Genomic DNA, 23,391 nt, shown 5'->3' on the forward strand with positions numbered 1-23,391 from the left:
TATTTCAGTTTGTTTCTAAAGAGTTGATAAGCATTCTGAAATGGCTGTTAAGTGTCATAATAAAATACGTTCAAAAAACTATCATATTTTAGGTCCAAGAAAAATATGTTTACGTATAAAATATTTAAGACAAAAATGTAGATTCAGACCCTTGTGCTACTTTTAAAAAAGTTTGTATTCCCCCCATTCCCCTTTAAAAATAGTGCCTTAGCCAAATTTCAATTTGAATTTCAAATTCTTTCAGTAGAACATTTTCATATGGTATAAATCCAGACTTCCTATGGCAGTGCAGTACAACAGTGGCAATATCCTGTGATAATCAGAATTATATTTTCTTGTTGCTCAGTCATTTTCAGATGTGTCTGACTCTCTGTAACTCCATTTGGAGTTTTCTTGGCAAAGATACTATTTTCTTTAGTGTTCTTGTCTGTTCCATCTGCTTCTGACCTGCAGTTTCACATCTCTAACTACCCATTAGACATCTTAAACTGGATCTTAAACTCCCATAGCTATCTTAAACAAAACATGTCCAAAACTGAATTCATTATCTTTCCCCAAAAGCCTTCCCCTCTTCCTAACTTTCCTATCACTGTTGAGAGAGTATCACCATTCTCCCCAGTCACAGATATCACCCTCAACTCCTCACTCTCTTCACCACCCATATCCAATCATCCATCAAATCCTATTTTTTTTTAACCTCTGTAACATTTCTCCTACACAACCCCTTATCCGCTTTGACACTGCCAGCACTACACATTGCAACAGTTTCCTAGTTGGCCTCCCTGTCTCAAGTCTCTCTCCACTCCAGTCCATCCTCCACTCAGCTGTCGAATTGATCATAAAATGCAGATCTGACAATGTGAACCTCCCACATGTTCAATAAACTCTAGTACCCGTTTATTACCTCCAGGAACAACTATAAAATCCTCTGTGCATCTGTCAAAGCCTGTCCCCTTCTTACCTTTCCAGTCTTCTTAGACCTACCTCCCTTGTATGTACTTGGTGAGCCAGTGACACTGGCTTCCTTGCTGTGCCTTGAATATGACACTCTATCTCTCCTGGTTCTATGGATTTTCTCTGTCTCCCATGCATGGAATGCTCTCTCCTCATCTCTACCTAACTCCCCTAGCTTTCTTCAAATTTCAACTAAAGTCCCAAACTTGGCAAGAAGGTTCTCCTAGTCTTCCTTGATCTTAGTGTATTCCTTCTGACACTACCCCTAAAATATATAAATGTGTGTGTATATATGTATGTCGGTGTACATACACACACACACACAATCCCGTAAGCTTAGCATAATGTGGCTAAATGCTACCTGTTTTTATCAATCACAGCAACAGACTTATATAATTCCTACAATCAATGTGCAGTGGCCAGGACACTGGGAGTTGGTGCAAGCCCTGGCTCTAGCATTTACTAGCCAAGTGACCACAGTAAAAAACCTTTAGAACTTCATTTTTTTCTCAATTATAAAATGCAAATGATAGATACAGCTATTTCCCTTCACAGGGCTTTTGCCACAAAAGTGCTCTGTAAGCTATAAAGTACTACAAAAATGTAAATGATCTACAACTGTCATGATATTTAATTAGTTTAAAATATTTAAAGTATGATCAATACATTCATAAGATACCTTAACATGTTACATAACAGAGAAAATACTTCCTGGATGGAAGGGAAGTGAGTCAGATTGGAAAAGTCAATAATGAAGTAATTTTTAAAAGGCAAGAAAAAAATCCTAAATTTGTGGCAACGTTTATAAGAAGATTTTCATATATTCTAGTGTTGTCAGCTTTACTCTACTTTGTAAAATCTGATTTTCTGGATATTATACTGGTGGCACTTATGTGTCAAATGACTTCTAAAACGACACCTAAAAAGTTGTGTCATAGCCACAGAAAGCAATTTTAAAGATATTCTTTTTTTGGGGGTGGGGATAGGAGTGGGGGTGGAGAAGAAGCAATTGGGGTTAAGTGATTTGCCCAGGGTCACACAGCTTGTAAGTGTCTGGGGCCAAATTTGAACTCACGTCCTCTTAGCCACTGTGCCACCTACCTGCCAAATTTTAAATATGTTCTGAGGCAACATATAATCACTAAATAAGTATGCAACATCTCAACAAATATACTATGAAAGGTAACATTCATTCAGATATATGAGTTCTGAGGCAAAGTACTTGCCCAAAATATCAGTGTTGCTAGCAAGTAGCAAAGCAGGGATTTGAACTCTTGTCTTCTGCCTTCAATCCAGTGTTCTTATTTTTATACCACAGCCTGGCTGAGGTAGTATGGAATTTCAACTTGGCTTGATTCTCAAAAAGATCTTATAAAAGCAAGATCTCATGATAAAGATAATAAGAATGACATTACACAATATTTTGTGTATATCAGTGACTACAATCTTTTAATTAAATAGCACAGATTTCCAGATGATTCACACAAAACTTTATTCTAATTTTTTTAAAAAGAAAAAGAAAATGAAAACTATGTTTTTCCAAGCAAGATTCAGTGCAAAATTATAAAGACTTATGATACTGAAAATAAGGTCATTTTACATGAGAATAAAACAAAAGGCACAGACCCAATATAAATATACCTTGATCGCTGAAGACTCCTAGGAGAGGCTGGTTCATGACCCTGCTGCTTGTCAGCAGTTACTGGCTGCTGAGAGGCAGACTGTGAGACTGGTCCTTGCTTAACACCTGGAGTACTAACCTGAAGTTAAAAACAGGGTTAGAGCATTCCATACCTCAACAAGCCACAAAAATGTAAACTAAGGACAGAAAATTAAGAAATTGATGATGATAACTAAGGTTTATTTAGTGCTTACTATCTTCCAGGCATTGTGCTAAGTACTTTACAATTATTATCTTATTTGATTCTCACAACAATCCTGGGAGGTAAGTGCTGCTTTTGCAGATGAGGAAACTAAGGCAAACAGGGGTTAAGCAACTTGTCCAGCTAATAAGTATAAGAGGTCACATTCAAACTTGGGCCTTCCTGACTTCAAGTCCAGCACTGTATCATCTAGTTGCCAATAATTCAGCCTTTCTTCCATTTCTATCATTAAGAATGGTTTATAATTTGAGGATAGGTAGGAATATAATCACAACATTACCAGTATGTGAAATTGATTATACCTCATTTGGTCTTTATTTATTCTATGATCTAAATATCCTAAAGTATACAATTACTATAATTCTATACAAGCCTTATGAACACAGTTCTTGACCTGGGTGAATGATTTTAAGAAACATCATGCAATACCTCATAATACACATTGATTGTCTTTCCATCTTGTGTAGTGCCTCCTGTTTGTACATTTTCAAATACTTTATGGGAGTGTGTTATAACAGTAGACTGAATAACAGAAAGAACTGGAATTTAATCCTGGCTTTGCCATTAAATAGCTATATGATCTTGGACAATTATAACCGTTCTGGGCTTCAGTTTATCTTTTAAAAGCAAAATATGGAATTAATATTTTCTAAGTTACATATCAACTCTGAAATGGTATTATTGTAGGGAATAAAGTGATCAATTTTCATAGATACCAATAATTTTAATATAATAAACACTGAAAAACATTAAGAAGCACATGGGGCTCAACTGTGAATAAAACTTATTACAGAAGCATATTTTTATGCTTAGTCATCTAAATATTAGTTCTCCTAAGAAAAACTACATTTTTAGTAACGGAAGGTAAATTTAGAGATAATCTAGTCCAGACAGTTAATTTTGCAGTTGAGGACACTGAGCCTCAGAGAGGTTAATTAATTTGCCAAGAAAAAAAAAAGAAAAAAAAAAAGGGCTACATGTCCAGAGTTATAACCCTCATGACCATTTATAATTGCTCCAAATCCTAAATAGCCTTTAAAGCACTTTGTGTATTCAAACAGCTGGGCTCAATTTAAGCTCTTACCACTTACAACTTGGTACCAAACATTTAATCTCTCTGGGTCTCAAGTTTTCACATCTGTAAAATGAGATCTCAGTTCTCAATCTAAGATTCTAAGAATTAATTCTTTTAAACCTGAAACATGGGTGTAACCAACCTCCTCTTTTAGGGCAAGTAGTTACTTACATTTTTATAACCTCTAGATCCAAGAACCAACAAAACCATGCTTTTTCAGATAAAAAGTTCTAGTGGATGTTGTGTAAGGGAACTTAAATTATTCAAAAAGATGATTCAATAGATGAACTGGCTGCTGAGTTTAAGGCAAAATAAAGAACACTATAAAATGCCCAGGCTTTGCAAAATTTAAATCTGGATAATCTTTCATAAAGTCAAGTTTTCTCCTTTGTATGTTGTTATATGAGTTCAACTCAAGGTTTTCTGATCTGTTAACAGAAATGAGCTTTTTGACTTCAAGGACTGGAATGTGCTCTTCTCTGGAAAATACTTTTCGGTACCAAAAAACTCTAACAGTACAGACCATTAGATTTCAAGCCTATTCAGGGGCAGGTTCAGAATCTGATATAAGTGACAGAAATTATACAAGGGCAAAAAAGACAATAAGCTAAAACAAAGTTAAGGCTATGAATTAAATTTAATTAGAAGAAAACCAAAATATTTTTTAAAAATTAAATAACATTACTCCAATATGTTATTAATAAGCATTATAATGAAAGTTGTAACTTGTAAAAATAGGGAGAAGGGTCTCATTTTTGAGCTACATGTTAACTACAAAAACAAATTTCTGAAAAAAAAAATGCATTTTAGGCTTTATAAATTAACAAAACCAATAAAGTTTCCATAGTGACATGTCTTGGTCAACAAAGAACAAGTGTGACTGGGACTTGCTTATGAATGCAAGTTCACTGACGAAAAAATTACCATTTCAAAATGCATACCTTCACAGAAAAATAAATGGATATCAATAAAAACAACCTGAGCTTTGATCAAGATTTGTCACACTCTAGCTGTATGACCACAGAAAAATCACATAAACTCTGTAATTCAAGTTCTTCAACAATCAAAGGAGACAAATGAACCAGAAGGATCATTATTTAGAGCTGGGAGTTAAAAGTTTGTTGGTTCAAACTCCTTTCATTTTACAGATAAGAAAAATGAGGTCCAGAAAGACTGATTTGCTCAAGATCACACAGTTAGTGAGATTTAATCCCACTCCTCTGCCAGCCAATTCAGTGTCCTTTCTCCTGTGTGAGGCTATCCTTTGAGCTCTACAAGTCTATTCTTTATGTTCCTCCTCTTATGAAGTTACATGTCCCCCAACAAAATTCTATAAGGAAAGGAGTTCTGGAGGTAATGGGGATATGATGTGTCCCAGTAGAGCCAGAAGGTCCATCCACTGCTTCCTGATTCTACAGTGATCATCCCAAAAGGTTAGCAGAACTCTAGGGACCTTCAAACATTTCTCATCTGCTCACAATAACAACACCACTTGGAACTTCACGCCATTTCCCTCAGGCTCAAAGGTATTATTCATTCTATCCAAGTTTCATTTTATAGAAGCCATCTTCTTAAACCCAGAAATTAAAAATGCATAAATTAAGTTATAAGAAATAATAGTATTTTTCTCCAAGGCATCAAATAGAAAATAAATCACCACCACATAAGCATATATTTTAAACATCATACCTTTGGCTGTGACGATACAGGAGGTGTATTTATCAAAGGTTTAATAGGAACTGTGTTAGTTTGAGGCGTGCTTATCCTTGGGGATACATATGACCTTGGGGACGAGGCATCAGATGTTAAAGACATGGGAGACTGATTAGATGGCTGAGCTGCAATAAAACAAAAGTATTTACTATAAATACATATAAAAAGCTGATGATGTACTTATTTAATATTTTAAAATTTCTATTTTGAGTTACACGTCTCTAAAATACAATTCAAGTTTCCAATAAAAAAATTAAATCATCAGGGGCTTTGTGTATGCATATTGTATAGAAGTAAATGAAAAGCAAAAGATGACTTTAGCTAACAAATATCCTCGAACAGGCTAGTTATCCAAACACAATCCTAGGAAGCAATGTTACATGTTAGAGTGACTTCTCAGTCACACAACCTAACAATTAATTCTAGGACACAACCAGGAAAGCAATGTTACTAAAGATAAAACCTTGAATACCTTGTGTAGAAAGCTGTGCAGCTTGAGAAATCAAAGAAGTTATATTGAAAGCAGATGGTCCAGCAGTAAGAATCTTATGGAGTATAGACTGCAGTGAAGCTTGTGTCACAGCTGCTGTAAGAACTGAAAACATCCAACTCATTATTATTCCCAAAGCTAAGATACAAAAAAAAAGTATGCAAAATAATTGATACAATCCATTTCACTGAAGTAACAGATTTAAACAGACACACAAATCTTTGGTAATTGCTATTATTATGGACAAGTTGAACACTGGATAAAAGCACAGTTAATATGATTCAGAACCAGACGAAAACCTGGACCAAAAAACAGTCATTAATGGTCCAATGTCAAATTGGAATAGGTCTCTGATGGGAGTTCCACACATATCTGTGCTTGGCCATGAACTTTAACATCTTAACTAATGATGTGGAAAACAAAAAGATGTCATGCTTATCAAATTTACAGATTATACAAAGATAGAAAGGATAACATCTAGAAGCATGGAAAAACCAAGATAAAACAATATAGACATTAAAATTATGAACTGAACTTAATAAGATGAAATTTAACAAATAAATGTAAAGTCTGAAACTGTTTAAAAAAAAATCGACTTTGTAAACATAAGATAGGAGACATACTTAAAACAAATTCACATGGCTGCCATAAAAGCTAATGAGAATACCCTAGGATAGCATGTAGTCCTTGGATAATGATGGGCTTTAGGCTGCTCTGGTTAGACTGTATCTGGAATATTGTATCAAATCGTCTATACCGAATCATTTTATGGTGTGCAAATTAAATTTTTTTTTGCATCTAAAATGTTGAAAATCTTACCTTCATTTATTTTAGATATGTCCACATTAGAATTATTAAGCTGCAAAGTAGCTTGCAAAGCAGGAAGCAGCTGTCGAAGAAGATTTGGGTCCTGAAGTAATGGAGGTATCGGTGACTGTGGAACAGGTGAAACGGGGACTGCTGGAGCAGATGTTGGGGGTGCAGAAGTGGGATTGAGCCCAGAGGCAGCTGAGGTGGAAGGAGTTGTGCAAGAATGGGATACAGATTTATCTCCTGATGCAGATTCTGAATGTAGAGAGAGAGCAAGAGATGGAAGAAAAATTCCCTTAAATACAAAGTTATTATTCTATTAGCTCACAATTTTTCATGCACTGAATATGCTGACAGGACGTTAAATACATTAAAGGTTTTCAATAATTATTAACATCTGATTTGCAGGAATAATAAGTATAGTCATCTTATTCATCATTTTCATATTTTTAAAATGTGATACATTTAAATTTATGGAATTTTTTTTTAAACCTTCAAATTCCTAATCTACCAGAGTCCTAATCTACCAAGTCTATTAACCAAAAAAAAAAAAAAAGAGCAACTAAACAACTAAGGTGGCTAGAATCTCTTGAATCCACTTAGAATATAAATTTGCTCTTTTAGTCTGAAAACTAAAAATTGAGATTTGAACTAAGTATCCAGGAAGAAGGAGAGTATCTCTATAGTTAGTACTCTAATATCAAATTGGTTCCACAATCTCTTATGTTCATTAATGGGTTCCAGCTCCATTAAAAGAGAAAAAAAAAAGGGAGGAAGGAAGCCTGAGTACATTGATGAAAGAAAAAAGAAACTCTGTAGGCAATTTAATGAAGAAAGCAACAATATTTATATTTAAATGAATTCTTAAAATTTAAAGACCCACTGATTCAGATTTACTACCACAGAAATTGCTTTTAAATACTCAAATATATCTGGGAATTCACTGATGTGGACATTTTGTCTAATGATTATCACACATTGTTCATGCCTGCCTCATTTGATATCGTATAATAACACTCATCTGCCTACCTACTTTGCAGGCTGCTGTGCAACAGTTTTCTCTTGCTTTAGCTGTACAAACTACATTACTTCTCAACAATACACTTTTATGGCAACCAATTTTTCTTTGAAATTTGTTGTTCAGTTGTTTCAGACTCTTCATGATTCCAACTGAAGTTTTCTTGGCAAAGATACTACAGTGGTTTGCCATTTCCTTCTTCAGCTCATTTTATAGATGAAAAAATTGAGGCAAATAGGTTTCAGTGACTTGCCTAGGGTCACATGGCTAGTAAGTGACTGATGCAAGATTAGAACTCAGGAAGATGAGTCTTCCTGATTCTAGGCCCAGTGCTCTACCCACTGTGCCACCTGGTTGCCCTTTCTTTGAAGTTACCTAGTTGTTATTTGTTGAAGCCATCTCACATCCACCATGTGAGTTTTTATTCTCTCAGTGATTCTTCAGAGAATGTATAGTTTGATAATCCCACCAATCCCACCAAAGCAATCTGGTATGGACCAAAGGAGCCTACAATTCATAAAGAAATTTAGGGTCATTAAAGAAGATGAGTAATTTCCCATATATTTTTGAGATACTTATGTCATCCATCTACCTGTATTCCATAGTTCAGACAATAAGCATATACTTGGTTTTTACTATGTGGATTGTTTGGCCAAACTAACTTTCACTCAACTCATACAGGAGACTCAGCAATATTCTATGGTCTAATATAACCAGCATCTTATCATCTGACAACAGAAGTACATCTACAGGAAATCTCCCTTCAATTTGGACTCTGCACTGAATCTCCTCTGTTACAGTGGCAAACATCCTTGATACGCATTTATCTCCTTGTACCTTCAATCAACAGGTTGAAATGGGTAATCTCTGTTCTTATATATTTCTTTTTTTGGGGGGCTAGGCAATGGGGTTAAGCGATTTGCCCAGGGTCACACAGTTAGGAAGTGTTACGTGTCTGAGGCCAGATTTGAACTTAGGTCCTCCTGAATCCAGGGCTGGTGCTCTATCCACCATGCCACCTAACTGTCCCCTGTTCTCCTGTGTGTGTGTGTATACATACATACATACATACATACATACATGTATGTATACACACACACACATATATATATACACACACATATATATACACACATATATATATATTTAGGCAATTGGGGTTAAGTGACTTGCCCAGGGTCACACAGCTAGTGAATGACAAGTGTTTGGTCTGAGGCCAGACTTGAACTCAGGTCCTCCTGACTTTAGGGCTGGTGCTCTATCCACTGTGCCACCTAGCTGCCCCTAGTTCTTATATATTTCAAAGAATATTTAATGATCTCTGGTTTGAAGACACATCTTGTTAAAAAAAAGTCTTTAAGGCAACATTTTGTTCTACCAATTCTACCAAAGGTCTTTTAGAAACAACAAAAGCACTGTGATTTTCTATTCTCTCCATGTTTCAATCACTTTTTCAATGATACTGTAGAATATCAATTCTAAAATACAATTGCCTGTTCAGTAATGATAACTGCCTATTCACTGATACTCTGAACAAGGATGACTTTAAGAAGCTTGTACATCATCCTAATAAAAATTTGATATAGAAGAGCAACGAGACACACGTAGGTCTGTGTTTGATGATGTTCTATCAGTTGTTTTTGTTTTTTTGGGGGGGAGGGAGAGGGGTGGATTTATCTTAAACGTCTGGGATGCTCTCCATCCCCTCAGTCAGATAACCCAAGAACCAATTCATACATGCTGTCATCACTGGGTCAAATCTAGCATACACCATGTCTATTTGTGTCATTTCTCCTCTCTCCAAAAGTGTATCTGTGACTAGAATTAAGAGACCTGGTGTGGCAGCTCTACTTTCTTTAACAGTCAAAGTTTATTATAATTTTTTTCTCAATGCAGTAAAACTATCAATATCCTCACTAAAAGGAAACCAAAAAATCATTTTTAAAAAAAGTTTTAGGCAAATAGAAGGAAGGCCCATAAGTTTGCCTCAGAAAGTCAAAGAAGAAAGTTGGTAAAGTCAACTATGTGCTCAGTGGCAACAAGAAATATTTCATGGGTTCCATGGTAACCTCACAGTCAATGCTTGTGAGCAAAAGCAAAAAAGACCTGAATCAGAATTGGGAAAAAAAAAAAACACCAAACTTTAGTGATCAGTCAGTTCAATCTATACCTAAATAAATGTCTCCTTTACAACCTACAAAACAAGCAAACACCTAGCCTTTGAAGATAACTCGAATTCATGGATTAACTTCTGTTGTAGATGACAGACAGGAAGAGTACACTTGACAAGATTCTTCAGTCTAAGTCAACGTGTGTAGTGACTTCAATGTGAAGGTACATACAGGAAATAATGGTGAAATGTGTTGAAAGACATAGTGAGATTAATTAATAAAATACATGAAAAGCTTATAAATAGCTGAAATTTTATATTTACGATTGAATATTTTCTTCAATCGAAGAGACAAAGAATAATAGACATGGTAAGCACCAAACCTGATCACAAAATATTAACAGGAAATAACAGTTTAACATAGGAACCATTTCCAAATTTCTACCTGTTTACACTTAAGACAGACTAAAATTCAACTCTACTAGGAAATCCACTATGATGAAAAAAGGCAATTACAATAGCTTCAACCAACCCCTTCCATAAAAAGAGAGAGAGAGAGAGAAAGTGCAGTGTGATGCTTATCATTAAAACCTGGGTTCAAATGCTGCACTGAATATACTGTGTTCTCCTTGGGTAAGTCACTGAACGTCAGCTTCCTCATCTGTAAAATGAAGGGGTTACTACCCTAGATGAACTATGGTGTCCTTCCTGCTCTAAATTTATGACACTACGATTACAGAATTTTGGAGGGTTCAACAGATATAAAATAACAAAAATAGGAAAGAGGCTAAAAGAAAATAAACACCAGCTCAGCCATATGAAATACTTGATCTCCTTGCCAGGAGACACAGCAGGCAATGCTCTTATTTATTTAGAGTATATGCAAAATAATAGAGGATAAAGAAGTATTACTTCAAAAAAAATATTAAAGCAGGGAAAATTAAGTTTTCCAAAAGTAAGGAATGAGATTCAATTAAGTCCGAAAATGCAAATCCAGGTAGAATAAAGAATAAGGAAAAGAACCTGTAGTCTAACTATTATTATGTGTGTGCATGTGTGTGTGAACCAATTAATTTCTACTTTATGAATTTAGATTCAATGCCATTTGGTATACAGGATGAGTAGTGCTATTAGATCACTATAGTTCCTTTAAACATTATATAGTGTTCCTGTTTATCTCTCAATATTATGAATTTTTATTTCTGCTTTGATTCCATAAATGCAATGTCTGGTTTTTTTGGATTTACATAATGCAAAGTAAATTTTGCTTTCTAACCTCTCATTTTCATTCCGTACATGACTTTACTTGTATACAACAAATTGCTGAGTTTATTTTCTTATCCATTCTGTATTTTTAATGAACTATTTAAAAGTCATTTTTTAGGATTGTGTTTTCTGCCATTTATATCTTTAGTATATTTTGAATACTCTTACTCTAAGTCAGCAATCTGTCTCTTTGATTAGTAGCTTAAAGCATTTTGATTCTCATCTATTCCTATACACTACCCCCTTCTCCTGAACTCATTCACCTACACTTTCCTAAGTTGATTTTACTTTATTACTTTGTGCTTTTATCCATTTTTGTCCCCTTTCCCTTTTTATTTCCCCACTTAATTACGCAGTTTAGTTTGTTTTGTTTTTTTTAAGATTCTCCTTCTACCTCTGGCTTTTAGTTACTTCAATTTAACTGCAACCTATAAAAGAAGTTTCTCCTTGCTTTGCTCTCATTTTTTATCTTCTATTCCTTTCGATTCTGAATTTTATTTTCTGATTTGTGGGCTAGACCATTCTCATTTGTTTTGTATATATTCTCTGTAACCCTTCTGGAGTGAAAGCTTCTAAAGTACCAGGTTTAAGCTCCATTTTCTATTCAATTTATAAGCTATTTGTTTAGCACATCTTACCTTCTCTTCTCTTTTTCTTTGTCTTACTCTGTGAAGAAAGGGACTATGGCTGTGGAATAGTACATTACTGTCATATGTGTGTGATGTGCTGGTTAGTTTCCCTGAACTGATCTTTTCTTTTTTATTTGTTGTAAGGGACAGCAATTTGGGTAGAGGAAGGGCATACTGGGACCCATCAAAGACAACAAAATAAAAGACAACAATTAAAAGAAATGGAAAAGAACTGTTAAGTATCTAATGATCTTTTTTTTAATACTGATGATAAACAATCACATATGGTTGTAATTCATTATAAAATCTGCCATATGGAAAATTCAAAATGGCACTCAAAAAGTGAAATATGGAAGAATTAGATTACCTCAAATATAAACAGAAGGCACAGGTGCTAGAGACGATATGTTTTTAAAGTTACTCTTGGCATTAATTTTTAAAATATTAGAGGGATAGGAAAATTTCAAGAGTATAGAAAAATTCATAGATCATTACCCTAAAAAGGCAATGAGAAGGTATCAGTAATTACTTATTTGTGGTCCTATTTTCATGAAGAGTTTAGGGATAACTGAAGATGTTTTATGAATATATTACACATGTCAAAAGCACGTAGTAAACATTTAATAAATGCCCCCCCCCATTCCTTCTTCTCTTTCTTTTCTGAATATAGAGAAAGAGACTAAGTAGACTTTCACACATACCTTTCTATAGCATACCCATGTCTTTTGTGGCAGTTGCCTGAATTGTGCGGACGATAGAAAATGGAATATCTCTATTTAAAAGCACTTAACTCAGTGAAAGCAAAACAAAGCCGTTTTTAAAGGCCTTCTTACAAGTTGTCTCCCATGTATGTGTTAGGAAGATTTCTTTACTGACAAACTACAGAGGTTAATTTTGATTAACAACCTTCTAATTATCAATACCAAACAAAGCATAAAATTGAAAGATATATATTCTATGTTTGTCACAGTTAGGGAGAATATCTAACACAGAATCCAAATGGAAAAGGGATTGACAGAAAATAGTGTTGTCCAGATGCTACTGTTTGACAGTACTGTGTTTGAACACAAGGGGGCCTCCAAAAAAAAGAAATGCATCATAACTCAAAAGAGATGGATTTATATACGAAAAAACAAGCCAACGAGGGATACATATTACCCAGGTTATAGGGTGTAATTGGATGGGCATCCCATTTGAGTATTTTGAACAGGCAAAAGACTAGAGGATGCTGGATATTATTTGAGAAACTGTGGACTGTCTTTAAAATATTCAAGGCTGCTCACTCAAATAAAACCCTATCTTTCTTAGCATCTGTTAGCTAGAACAACTAAAAATTAAGATAAAGGCAGACTGAAATGGTAGAAAAAGGCATGTGATTTCAAGTCTAATATGGACTACTTCTGTGTGTTCACTGGGACATAAAGTAACTTATATATGCCTCAATTTTATACATGTGAAAAACAGGAATAATTACTTATTTACCTCACATGCCTTCTAGGTAGAAAGGATTTTGTAAACCTTCAAATGATATATAAATGACAATATGTCAACTGTGAGTATTCATTATTATTACTACCACAACGTCTGGGGGAAAAAAACTTAAGGGGATAAAATGTTAACAGAGAAGATAAACAATGAATTATTAGTAGGCTGCAGCAAATTACCAACAGTGACTTGTAAGAAACAAGTAGAACAAAGGATATTATCTAGGAAACACAGGATGAGAAAGGGGGTAGCTGGTGGTCATGCAGTTAAGAGTGAGGGAAAACTGATACAGTTGGAGGACTCCAATGATTTCCACAAAATGCTAAACACTTTAGCATTTAATAGAATACTGCCAAACAAATTTGAGAGATCATTAAAGGAAGGAGTACAGTACAATGGAAAGAGCAAGATTTTTGGAGGCAAAGGACTTGAGTTTGATTCTTGATATTGTTACTTATTATCTATGTGAACCTGAGTAAATAATGCTTTGGGATCCTTGGAATGCTCTATAAATGTGATTTTATTATTACCACAAAGACATTCTATTTCAAAATAAACATTAAGATATTTTTCCTATAGTAAGATGTAAATTTTTAGTATGGACATGTAGTTACTAGTACTACTACTACAGTTAGTTCTTGACTAATACAAATAATTAATCTTGTGAAATGGTCAAATTATGTGAATTCACATTACTAGAAGTTAGAATTATATCTAATATAACAGAAAAGGATAATGAAAATGTAATTCTAATTCAAGTTTATCATAAAGTAAGAGTACATACAGAAAACAAAAAATTTTAAATGGCTGAATGTGATATAAAAAAATTACTGTTAAGATTTTTAGCATACATGGAACCATTTTCTCTTTGTTTAAATTTTGGCAAATTTGCATGGTCAGATGCCTAGAGCATTATCTAAAATTATCTTTGCAATATTTTTCAACAGCCGGGGGGCTAAAGTAACTTAAAAACCAGTCTTCAAACCATTTTAGTCACCCATGCTTTCTTGAATATGACCACTGAAGAAATGGAAGTGATAGGTGTGTTACAGCTTCTCAAAGTGCACGATTTCAAGATCAATTAGTTTTAATTTGAATCTCCTTCTGCATTACCTCATAGGTGTTCCTAATACAATTTAAATCTAGATTAAGTTTTTTTCTTCCTTAGAAGTTCCACAAGGCATCTTTTTCCAGAATTAGCTTGTTCTATCCACAGTAAAAATCTATTGATGAGTCTATCTACCTTTGATTATTTTCTTTAAAATGTCAGGATATTTCGCGGACTCATTCTCATCTGTAATGGTCACCTCTCCAGTAATTTTAACCCTATTTAACTGAATTTATTTTTTAAAACAATCAGAACCAATCAGTAGGTTCAGTAAAAGTTTCTTCACTTGTCAATTCACTTCCATTTTCTTAAGAAATAAATATTTAGGGACAGCTAGGTGGCACAGTGGATAGATCACTTCGGTCAGGAGGACCTGAGTTCAAATTTGACCTCAGACACAAGATACTCATTAGCTGTGTGACCCTGGGCAAGTCAATTAACCCTGACAGCCTTGCAAATAAATAACTAAATGAATGAATGGTTAGTATAGATATTTAAATCAAATGTGAAAGTCCAAACGTTCTGCCTTTCTTTTAATTTTCTTTTCTAAATTTAGATGTCTAGTAAGGATAAGTCAACCTTTTCTCATATGGCAAGGCATATTATAATGGAATTCTTTCGGCCCCAGGAAAATACTATCTAAAATTACAAGAGAAGGCAAAAAGAAAATCATTCAGAGACCCATAACATCATTTACATGAATGTGTGCTCCATGTAGACCATAGCCTTTAACAAAGTATTCATAGACAGTTATGGTAAAAAAAAAAAAAAAAAATCACCTGGCTGGCAAAATTCTGATAACAATAAGGAGAGATGATGATATGATAGTGTAAGGAAAACTGCCAACAAGGTGGTAAATTAACGCCCTCAGTTATCTACCAAAATAACAGGAAGATGATGAAAAACAATTTAAAACTAATTTAACCATTTGTATCTCTAGATTTGGCTAAAGACAACTTCCTTATTGGTCAAAAACAACTAAAACTTGTTTTCACAAATATGATTTACATAATGCTAAGGACATCATATAATAGATTATATATATATATATGTATTATATATATATATATAAATCTTACTATTATATATATATAAAATCTTATTACCACAGACCTAATTTAAGCTTTGTTGGTTTCTCCAATAGCAGCAGAAGCAGGAGCAACCTATTTTGTACTCACACACACACACACACACAGTATATCTCTTGGGCACACCAGCTGTCAGTAGAACTACAAGGTAAGGGAGGCTGAGCACTTCGAATGAATGGTATGCTTCCAGTGACTGCCTGAATCCCTGCCCTGAGTGGCTTAGAGACAAAGATACAAAGAGAAAGACACAGACACACAGACGCAGACACACAGAGACACACACAGCTAGCAGCAGAGAGACAGACAGACATGGAGAGAGAGAGACAGAAGAGGGCATCAGCTAGCAGCAGAGAAACAGACAGACATGGAGAGATACAGAAGAGGGCATGTGCTCTCCTTGCAAAATTTATATATTTTCTAATACTATAGAGCTGTTAGGTACAAGAAGATTCCCAGAACCCATTCTTATTCCCACCCAACTATACTTTGTCTTACAATGTCCTAATGCAGAAAATGAGAAAGGGAGGGAATCCCCAGAGAATAAGATACTTTGCTACAGATCAAAGAGTTGCAGGGGTAATTTGAACAAGTCTCACCTCTCTCCTCAGCAATAAAAACTTTTCTAACTATTTAAAATCTCTCATTTTCCCAGGATAGTAAGATTAAGTTACAGAATATTCATGTTGGTATGAATTCTTCACCTGGATTCTGTATATCAAGAAAAATCAGAGATCTGGAAATACATGCATAAACAAACACGTGCAATTGCACTTGACAATTTGTTAGAGCAAAGATATAAATTGGTAGAAAGCTAAAAGAATAAACATAAAAGAGGAAAATAGTATGCAATTGATGCAGCTCAATCCTGACCTATTCAAAAAAGTCACTGGATAATGAGAAACAGGCAAGGGACAACAGAAAGCAGACCAATTATAACAAAATCCAGACATTTTTAATCAATGCAAATCAATGCCACAACAAAGAATCCATGAGACCAAGTGTGCCTTACTTAGCAGATATGTGAGTTACTTGCCAAAGTGAGGGAGACGGCAGTCAAAGAGAAAATAGTTCTGAACATAATGGTTTAGAAATTAAACATATAATTTTAAAAAGGATGATGGAAGATTAAGAACAGCATCATCCAAAATGCAGAAGAAAGCAGTGTGGAAAGCACGGCCACTTTAAAGAAAGCCTTGAAGATGCCCATGTAACCAAAGAAATCCCTAGAATACATAAAAGTGAAAAATTAAAGTTGGATAACAGAAGAAAAGCAGTAAAAATAAAAAAAATTTATGAGCAATTATTTTCACCAACCAGGACAATAGCATCAGTTTAGATGTGCTTGTAGAGGAAGGCAAAATGTTACTGAAGAATACAAAGATGAGGAAAAACGTAACAACTGACTTAGATCAAGTCTACATGGAGAAGATACAATTGTTAAGGTGTGAAAAGGAAGATGTTAGGGTGTGGGAAAAACTCTCAGATCTCATACCTCACCCTTACAAAAACAAAACACAAACAAATCCCAAAAAGAGAAGCCATTAAGAACTATGGCCTTTTTACCTACTTCCACATATGAACAAAACACTGACATGCATGAAGGGCACTCTCCATTGATATACTAGCAAGGGAAAAGACAGGTTTATGCAAATGACATTAATTATAAAGAAACCTTTGATTCAGAAGACCAAAAGACCCCTCAAAGACTCTTGTAAATAAGGTGTCTCCCATACTTAATTCAAAGATTCCTTGAAAAATATAAAAACTGAGATAAACTCATTCAAATCACTAATCTCAAACATCAGGTGAGGCATAACACTGGTAAAAATACTCTAGCCAAAAATGTTAGCCTCTAGGACAGAAATAATCCAGAGCAGAATCCAAGTTGCAAGGGATTTTCTAGGGATAGTGAGGTCTTACAATATGCTTGCTGGCACATGACATCATGCTAGTTGTATCAAGTCTCAAGAGTTTGACTTAACCATTCACATTGGAAAAACCAAATGGATAAACCCACATTACGGCAGTTAACCTACAGAAATTTTTTATCAATACATCTCTCAATCTGGGATGGAGAGTTTCAAAAGGTAATAAATTAAGCCCAAAATCAAACAAGAGGAGGGTGGGATAGATTTACCTTCAGGAAATAGCAGTTTTTTTAATGACCCCAAAGTTTTCTCAGAAAGGCTCATCTTTTTAATATCAATATTTTATCGGTGTTGTGTATCTTTAAGACTTAGAACACACAGGACAGCTAGGTGGTGCAGCGGATAGAGCACTGGTCCTGAAGTCAGGAGGACCTGAGTTCAAATCCGGCCTCAGACCAAACACTTGACACTTACTAGCTGTGTGACCTTGGGCAAGTCACTTAACCCCAACTGCCTATAAAAAAAAAAAGTTTAAAAAAAAAAGCCTTAGAACACACAAGTTTTCATCGAATCAAAAAGCAGAATGACAAGAGTGGACTATGCTCAGGCTCACGGTGAGTGTGAAGCCACTGCAAAATTGAAAGAATAAGGAATGTCAAAGAAGAGGAAAGGAGGGAGGGAGAGAGGAAGGAAAGAAAGGATTTATTTATTAAGCATGTGCTATGCAGCAGGCATGCTCCAGGTACTTCATTCAATCCTCACAACGACCCTGGGAGGTAGGCGCTACTATTATCCTCATTATGCAGACAAGGAAACTGAGACACACAGATGTTAAGGGCCTTACCCAGATTTACACAGTGAGGAAGTATCTAAAGTCAAATCGGGACTAAGGTCTCCCTGACTCCAGGCCCAACACTCTGTCCACTTCATCACCTAGCTTCCTTATGATAACAAGAATATAAAAGCTAACATTTATATGGCTCTTATTATGTGCCAGCAGACACTGTGCTAAGCATTTGACAATTTTTGTTTCTTTTGATCGTCACAACCCTGGGAAGCAGGTTGCTATTATTATCTCCATTTTACAGATGAAGAAACTGAGGCAAATCGAAGTGAAGTGACTTGTTCAGGGTTACATAGTTAATGAATGTCTGGGGCTAGATTTTAATTCAGGTCTTTCTGACTCCAGGCCCAGCCCTCTCCTGCATCCACCTGGTGGTGAAATGATAACAGGTCAAGGAAGCAGCAAGGACAAGGGATAACTAGCAGACAGCTTGAGAATGTTATCAGGAAAAATCAAGGACTGGCCCCCCACATATTGGGCCGACTTCCCCATGACAGACTCATGTGACAGATGCACTGGACAGGGAAGCACGGGTGGTCTACAGTCTGTACTGATGGAGAGAACCACATCCACAACATCACAAATCTTTTTGAGTATCTGTGTGCACAGGTATCCAACAAAGTTATCCTCAGCTACTTTATCTTGATGTGGAGGTGGCCTTGGATCTACATCTCACCTCCAAGCCAAACTTTCAAGCCTCTCTATCTCTGCTGAGGGCACCATCGTCTTCCTAGTAACCAATAATCACTAATGACTCTTTCTTCTCCCCACAGAACCTCACACATAATCATCAGATGTCAATTCTATTCCATTTCAGCTTTACAACTGATTATCTCCCAAGTTACCTGCTGCCAAATCTGGTGGTATTTTTCCGTTCTCTTCCTTCACATAGCTACTTTGACCACTTGTTCCCTTCTCTGGGCTCTCTGGACAGTACTCACTCCTGGTTTGCCTTCTGCTTGTCTAAACACTCCGTGACAGTTCATCATATCATTACTCCTCTGAGAGTATACCACAATGCTCCATCTTTTCTTCTCTATACTCTCTTCAGTTCTAATATGAGGATAACTCACAGATCTATACATCCAGCTTGAGTATCTCCCTTCAGCTTCTGTTACATCACCAATTACTTATCAGGCATTTCAAAATGGAATTCCAAGAGACATACTAAATTCATTATATCAAAACTGAACTTATTATTTTTCTGCCCAAAAGCATCTCTCTTCCGAACTTCTTATTTTTCTCAAAGGAACCACTCCATCTGTCCAGTAACTTTGGCATTATCTCCAATTCCTCACTTCCCCTCACCCCTATTTCCAATCAGTTGACAAAAACTTGCCATTTCTATCTCCACAGTGTCTCCCACATTTAATCACTTCTCTTTATTCATATAGCTACTGCCTTAGTTTTTAGGTGCTACTCACCTCTCTCCCATATTATTTTACAACAGCCTCTTGGTTGCTCTCCTACCTCATGTCTTCCCATTTCAATCCACTGTCCACACTGCTGTCAAAGTAATTTTCCCGTACAATAGATGGGACCATGCATTTTTCTTACTAAATCAACTCCAAGTGCCTCCCTATCACCACTAGAATCAAACATGAACTCATGTTTAAATTGTAAAGCCCTTAAGACAATCTCCCCAACCAATCCTTCCAGCCTCATTGGACATTATTCTCCCCACTCACTCTCTGTGATCCAGTCAAACCAGCCTTTTCTCTGTGCCACACTCACCATACTCCATCTCCCTTCTTCATGTCTTTGCACTAGCCATCTTCCATGCTGGGAATACACTCGTCCCCCCTCATTACCTTATAGAATTCTTTTCTTCCTTCACCATGTTCCCTGTTCCCCAACTGCTAGTGTCCTAAACACCATGTATTTAACTACTTACATTTATTCTGTGTGTATGCACACACACACACACACACACACACACATACACACATGTACAGGAACATACACTTGTTGATGTTTGGACTCAACATTTTAGTCCAGTAGGAGTCAAATGAGAGTTGTGGCACTAAATAAAACAAAGATGGAAAGAGCAGGCAGACCAAGTTAAGTATGCACCATAGAGATTTATGCACGAAGTAGCATAAGTGAGTGTTAAGGAATCTGAAGGAAGGGAATATACCAAAGATGTGGAAAAAGCTGAGAGTGTAAAATGACTCAAAAAAGGTTACATGAAATTAGGCACTACTGACCCATATTACTAATTTACCCATCTTTACAAAATATTAATGAAAAACAATCTACACACAGGTCAAAGTATGCTTAAGGAAAATGCCAGAGAAGACCAAGTGACTTTTAAAAGTGATACTGTGTAGCACACCGTATCTTTTCAGTAACACAATTAAGTAAAAAGTCCAAGGAATATCAGAGTCTAATGCTGCCTATTTTAAAAAATTGTTTCAGTCAAAATGCAGCCTTAAAGCACTTCTCCAAAACAGTATCTCTCATGTATGTATCAAGATCATACAAGGCTTGGTTATAGAGATAATTATAACTATAGAGATAACTCTGGTTGAAAATCAATTGGTGATTACTATCAAGCAAGGAATAAAATAATGATATGTATGCTCGCCTTGTTTAACACTCCTCTATTAACATCAAGCGGGATATATGTATGTTGGCAAAGTTTGCCACCATCATGAAGGACATCCAGCACAGAGTCCAAACAGAAGAAGGATTCCTTAGAGATGGTGGTCTTGTAGATGCTCCTGTTTGTGGATGATAGTGCGTTGACTGCATCAAGCCCTGGAACACTGCAGAGCCTCCTAAAAGAAATCCACAATCACTCAAAAGAGTTTGGCCTAACAATCAGGAAAAAAACAAGCCGATGAAGGCTAACTATCTAGATTATGATGCACTTAACTGCATGGACAACCCGTAAAACTGGCTAGATAAATACTGCAGATGGATACCATGCACTAGGTCCAGGATAAAAGAAGAAAAAGAAGAAGAAAGTAGGATGCAATTTTGATGACCTGAAGATTTACCCAAAATACAGTATATTTTGATAACATCAAGAATCTTTGAGGGATACTTTACTCCTACAAATCATAGAAAACCACACTCTTTGAGGAATCAAAATTATGGGTCACTCAAAAGTCAATGGAGATACACGTCATGTGTAAACAATTGGCAGCATCAATAATAACAAATTGGTCAAGGTTACCCTCCCTCATTTCTTGGAGTTCAGGTGATGCAGGTATCTTCTCCACCCTGTCTTGGATGAGTACTACTACATACACGTAGATTTTTGTTGTGCATCCTAGCCTCCCAACTCCATCTCCTCAATTCTAATAACCAATGACATAATTCTACTACAGGAAACCTGTGGCATCACAGAAAGAACACTGCTTTTCAAATAACAGGACCTCAATTCAAATCTCAGCTCTGACACTTACCTCTCTGGACCTCAGTTTCCTTATCTGTACCGTACAACCTCTTATTTTTCAGAGAGTTGGAATAAAGGACCTCTAATATCCCTAGTTCTAGATCTATGATCTCACCTCAAAAATGTTTGCCTTTTTGAACAGTTAAAGGTCTCTAATCTTCTTATGACCCTCCATGTTTATTCAAATATAAACAGTGGCTTATGATTACATATTTAGTCTTTTAGAGTATGATTACCCTGGGTCTGGAGACCTAAATTCATTTTTAAGTGGCTAAGTGCTCTTTCACCATCTCTCCATCTCTAAACATATATTTATTTATCTTTTCCAGTCGGAATCTCATTCTTCTTGCAAGAGAAGTACATTGAGGGATCATAAATTTATGGAAGGGACCTTTGAGATCACCTATTGACCTCCTCAATTGACAAAGGGCAAGAGAGATTAAGTGAACTATCCACAGTCGCATAGCTAATAAGTGTCTGAGGAAGAATTTGAACCTAGTTCTACGTAATTCCAAGCCTACAACTTTAGCCATTAACTACATCATGCTGCTTTTCTATTGTTTTCTTTCATTTCCTTAACCAGTTTTTATAAAAAGCCAAAACTAAAAGCAGAATCTGGACTATTTATCTAGAGAGACCATGGCATTATGGAAGTAAAATGCACTAGATGTCACAAGCCCAAAGTACAATTCCTGACTCAACCACCAAGCAGTTTTATGACCCTAGCTAGGAATGTGATAAGCGTGCTATGCCTTGATATTCTGTCAAAGTAGGACTATAAATATTTCTTCAAAATATATACTCATCATGATGGCGTACTACTATGCTATAAGAAATGACAAGAAGGACGGTTTCAAAAAAACCTGGTAAGACAGGAACTGATGCAAAGTGAAATGAGAACCAGGAGAACATTGTACACAGTAACAGCAATATTGTATGATGATCCAACTATAAATGACTTAGCTCGTCTTAGCAATATAATGATCCAAGACAATTCTGAAGGACACAAGAAAAAAAATGCCATCCATCTCCACAGAAAGAACTGATGGGAGTCTAAATGTAGATTGAAGCATACTTTTAAACTTTATTTTTCTTGTCTGTTTTCTTTTGCAACATGGCTAATATGGAACTGTGTTTTTCTGTATGACTACACACACACAATCTATATCAAACTGCTTGCTTTCTCAAGGAGGGAGGAGGGAAGGGAGAGAATTTGGAACTCCAAATTTAATGAATGTTAAAAATTGTTATTACATGTAATTGGAAAAAAAGTATAAAAATTTTCACTTAAACTATATACACATTAATTTCAGAATTAAACAAAATCAACAAAAATCAAGTGAAATAATGAACTTTGATACTTTAATCAATAGGTGCAAAAATGAAAATAATTTTCCAGGGAAGATAATGTTGGAAGTTTATTAGTTTTGGGTAAAACCAATGCTTCCACCTCTGTTTACTTTCCAATTATCTTACTATAAAACTATTAAACTGTCAACCAATGTTGCAGTTTTGCCAGTAGGGGGAGCATATTACCAAAGAATGATTCATAAAATTATTTTACAGATTCTCAGGCATGAGAATTTATCAAAATTACACCATTAACAATCTCAAAAACTTAACTATCAAAATTACTAAGCTGTATTT

At 35.5% G+C, this 23,391-nt stretch overlaps 1 protein-coding gene across 4 annotated transcripts in view; it reads right to left on the reverse strand.

Annotated features, from left to right (window-relative positions):
* The window catches only part of WAC (WW domain containing adaptor with coiled-coil), a 121,914-nt gene that overhangs the window by 10,706 nt on the left and 87,817 nt on the right, over positions 1-23,391 (reverse strand). For all 4 annotated transcript variants that reach the window (XM_027841544.1, XM_027841542.1, XM_027841541.1 and 1 more), the window contains 4 exons: positions 6,935-7,180; positions 6,098-6,220; positions 5,602-5,750; positions 2,596-2,714 (listed from right to left, as the gene is read on the reverse strand). In XM_027841544.1, coding sequence (XP_027697345.1) covers positions 2,596-2,714; positions 5,602-5,750; positions 6,098-6,220; positions 6,935-7,180 — 637 coding nt within the window. The remainder of the gene's footprint in view (positions 1-2,595; positions 2,715-5,601; positions 5,751-6,097; positions 6,221-6,934; positions 7,181-23,391) is intronic.

The sequence above is a fragment of the Vombatus ursinus genome, unplaced genomic scaffold, assembly GCF_900497805.2.
Source record: "Vombatus ursinus unplaced genomic scaffold, bare-nosed wombat genome assembly UNPS02014861.1, whole genome shotgun sequence".
NCBI lineage: Eukaryota > Metazoa > Chordata > Mammalia > Diprotodontia > Vombatidae > Vombatus > Vombatus ursinus.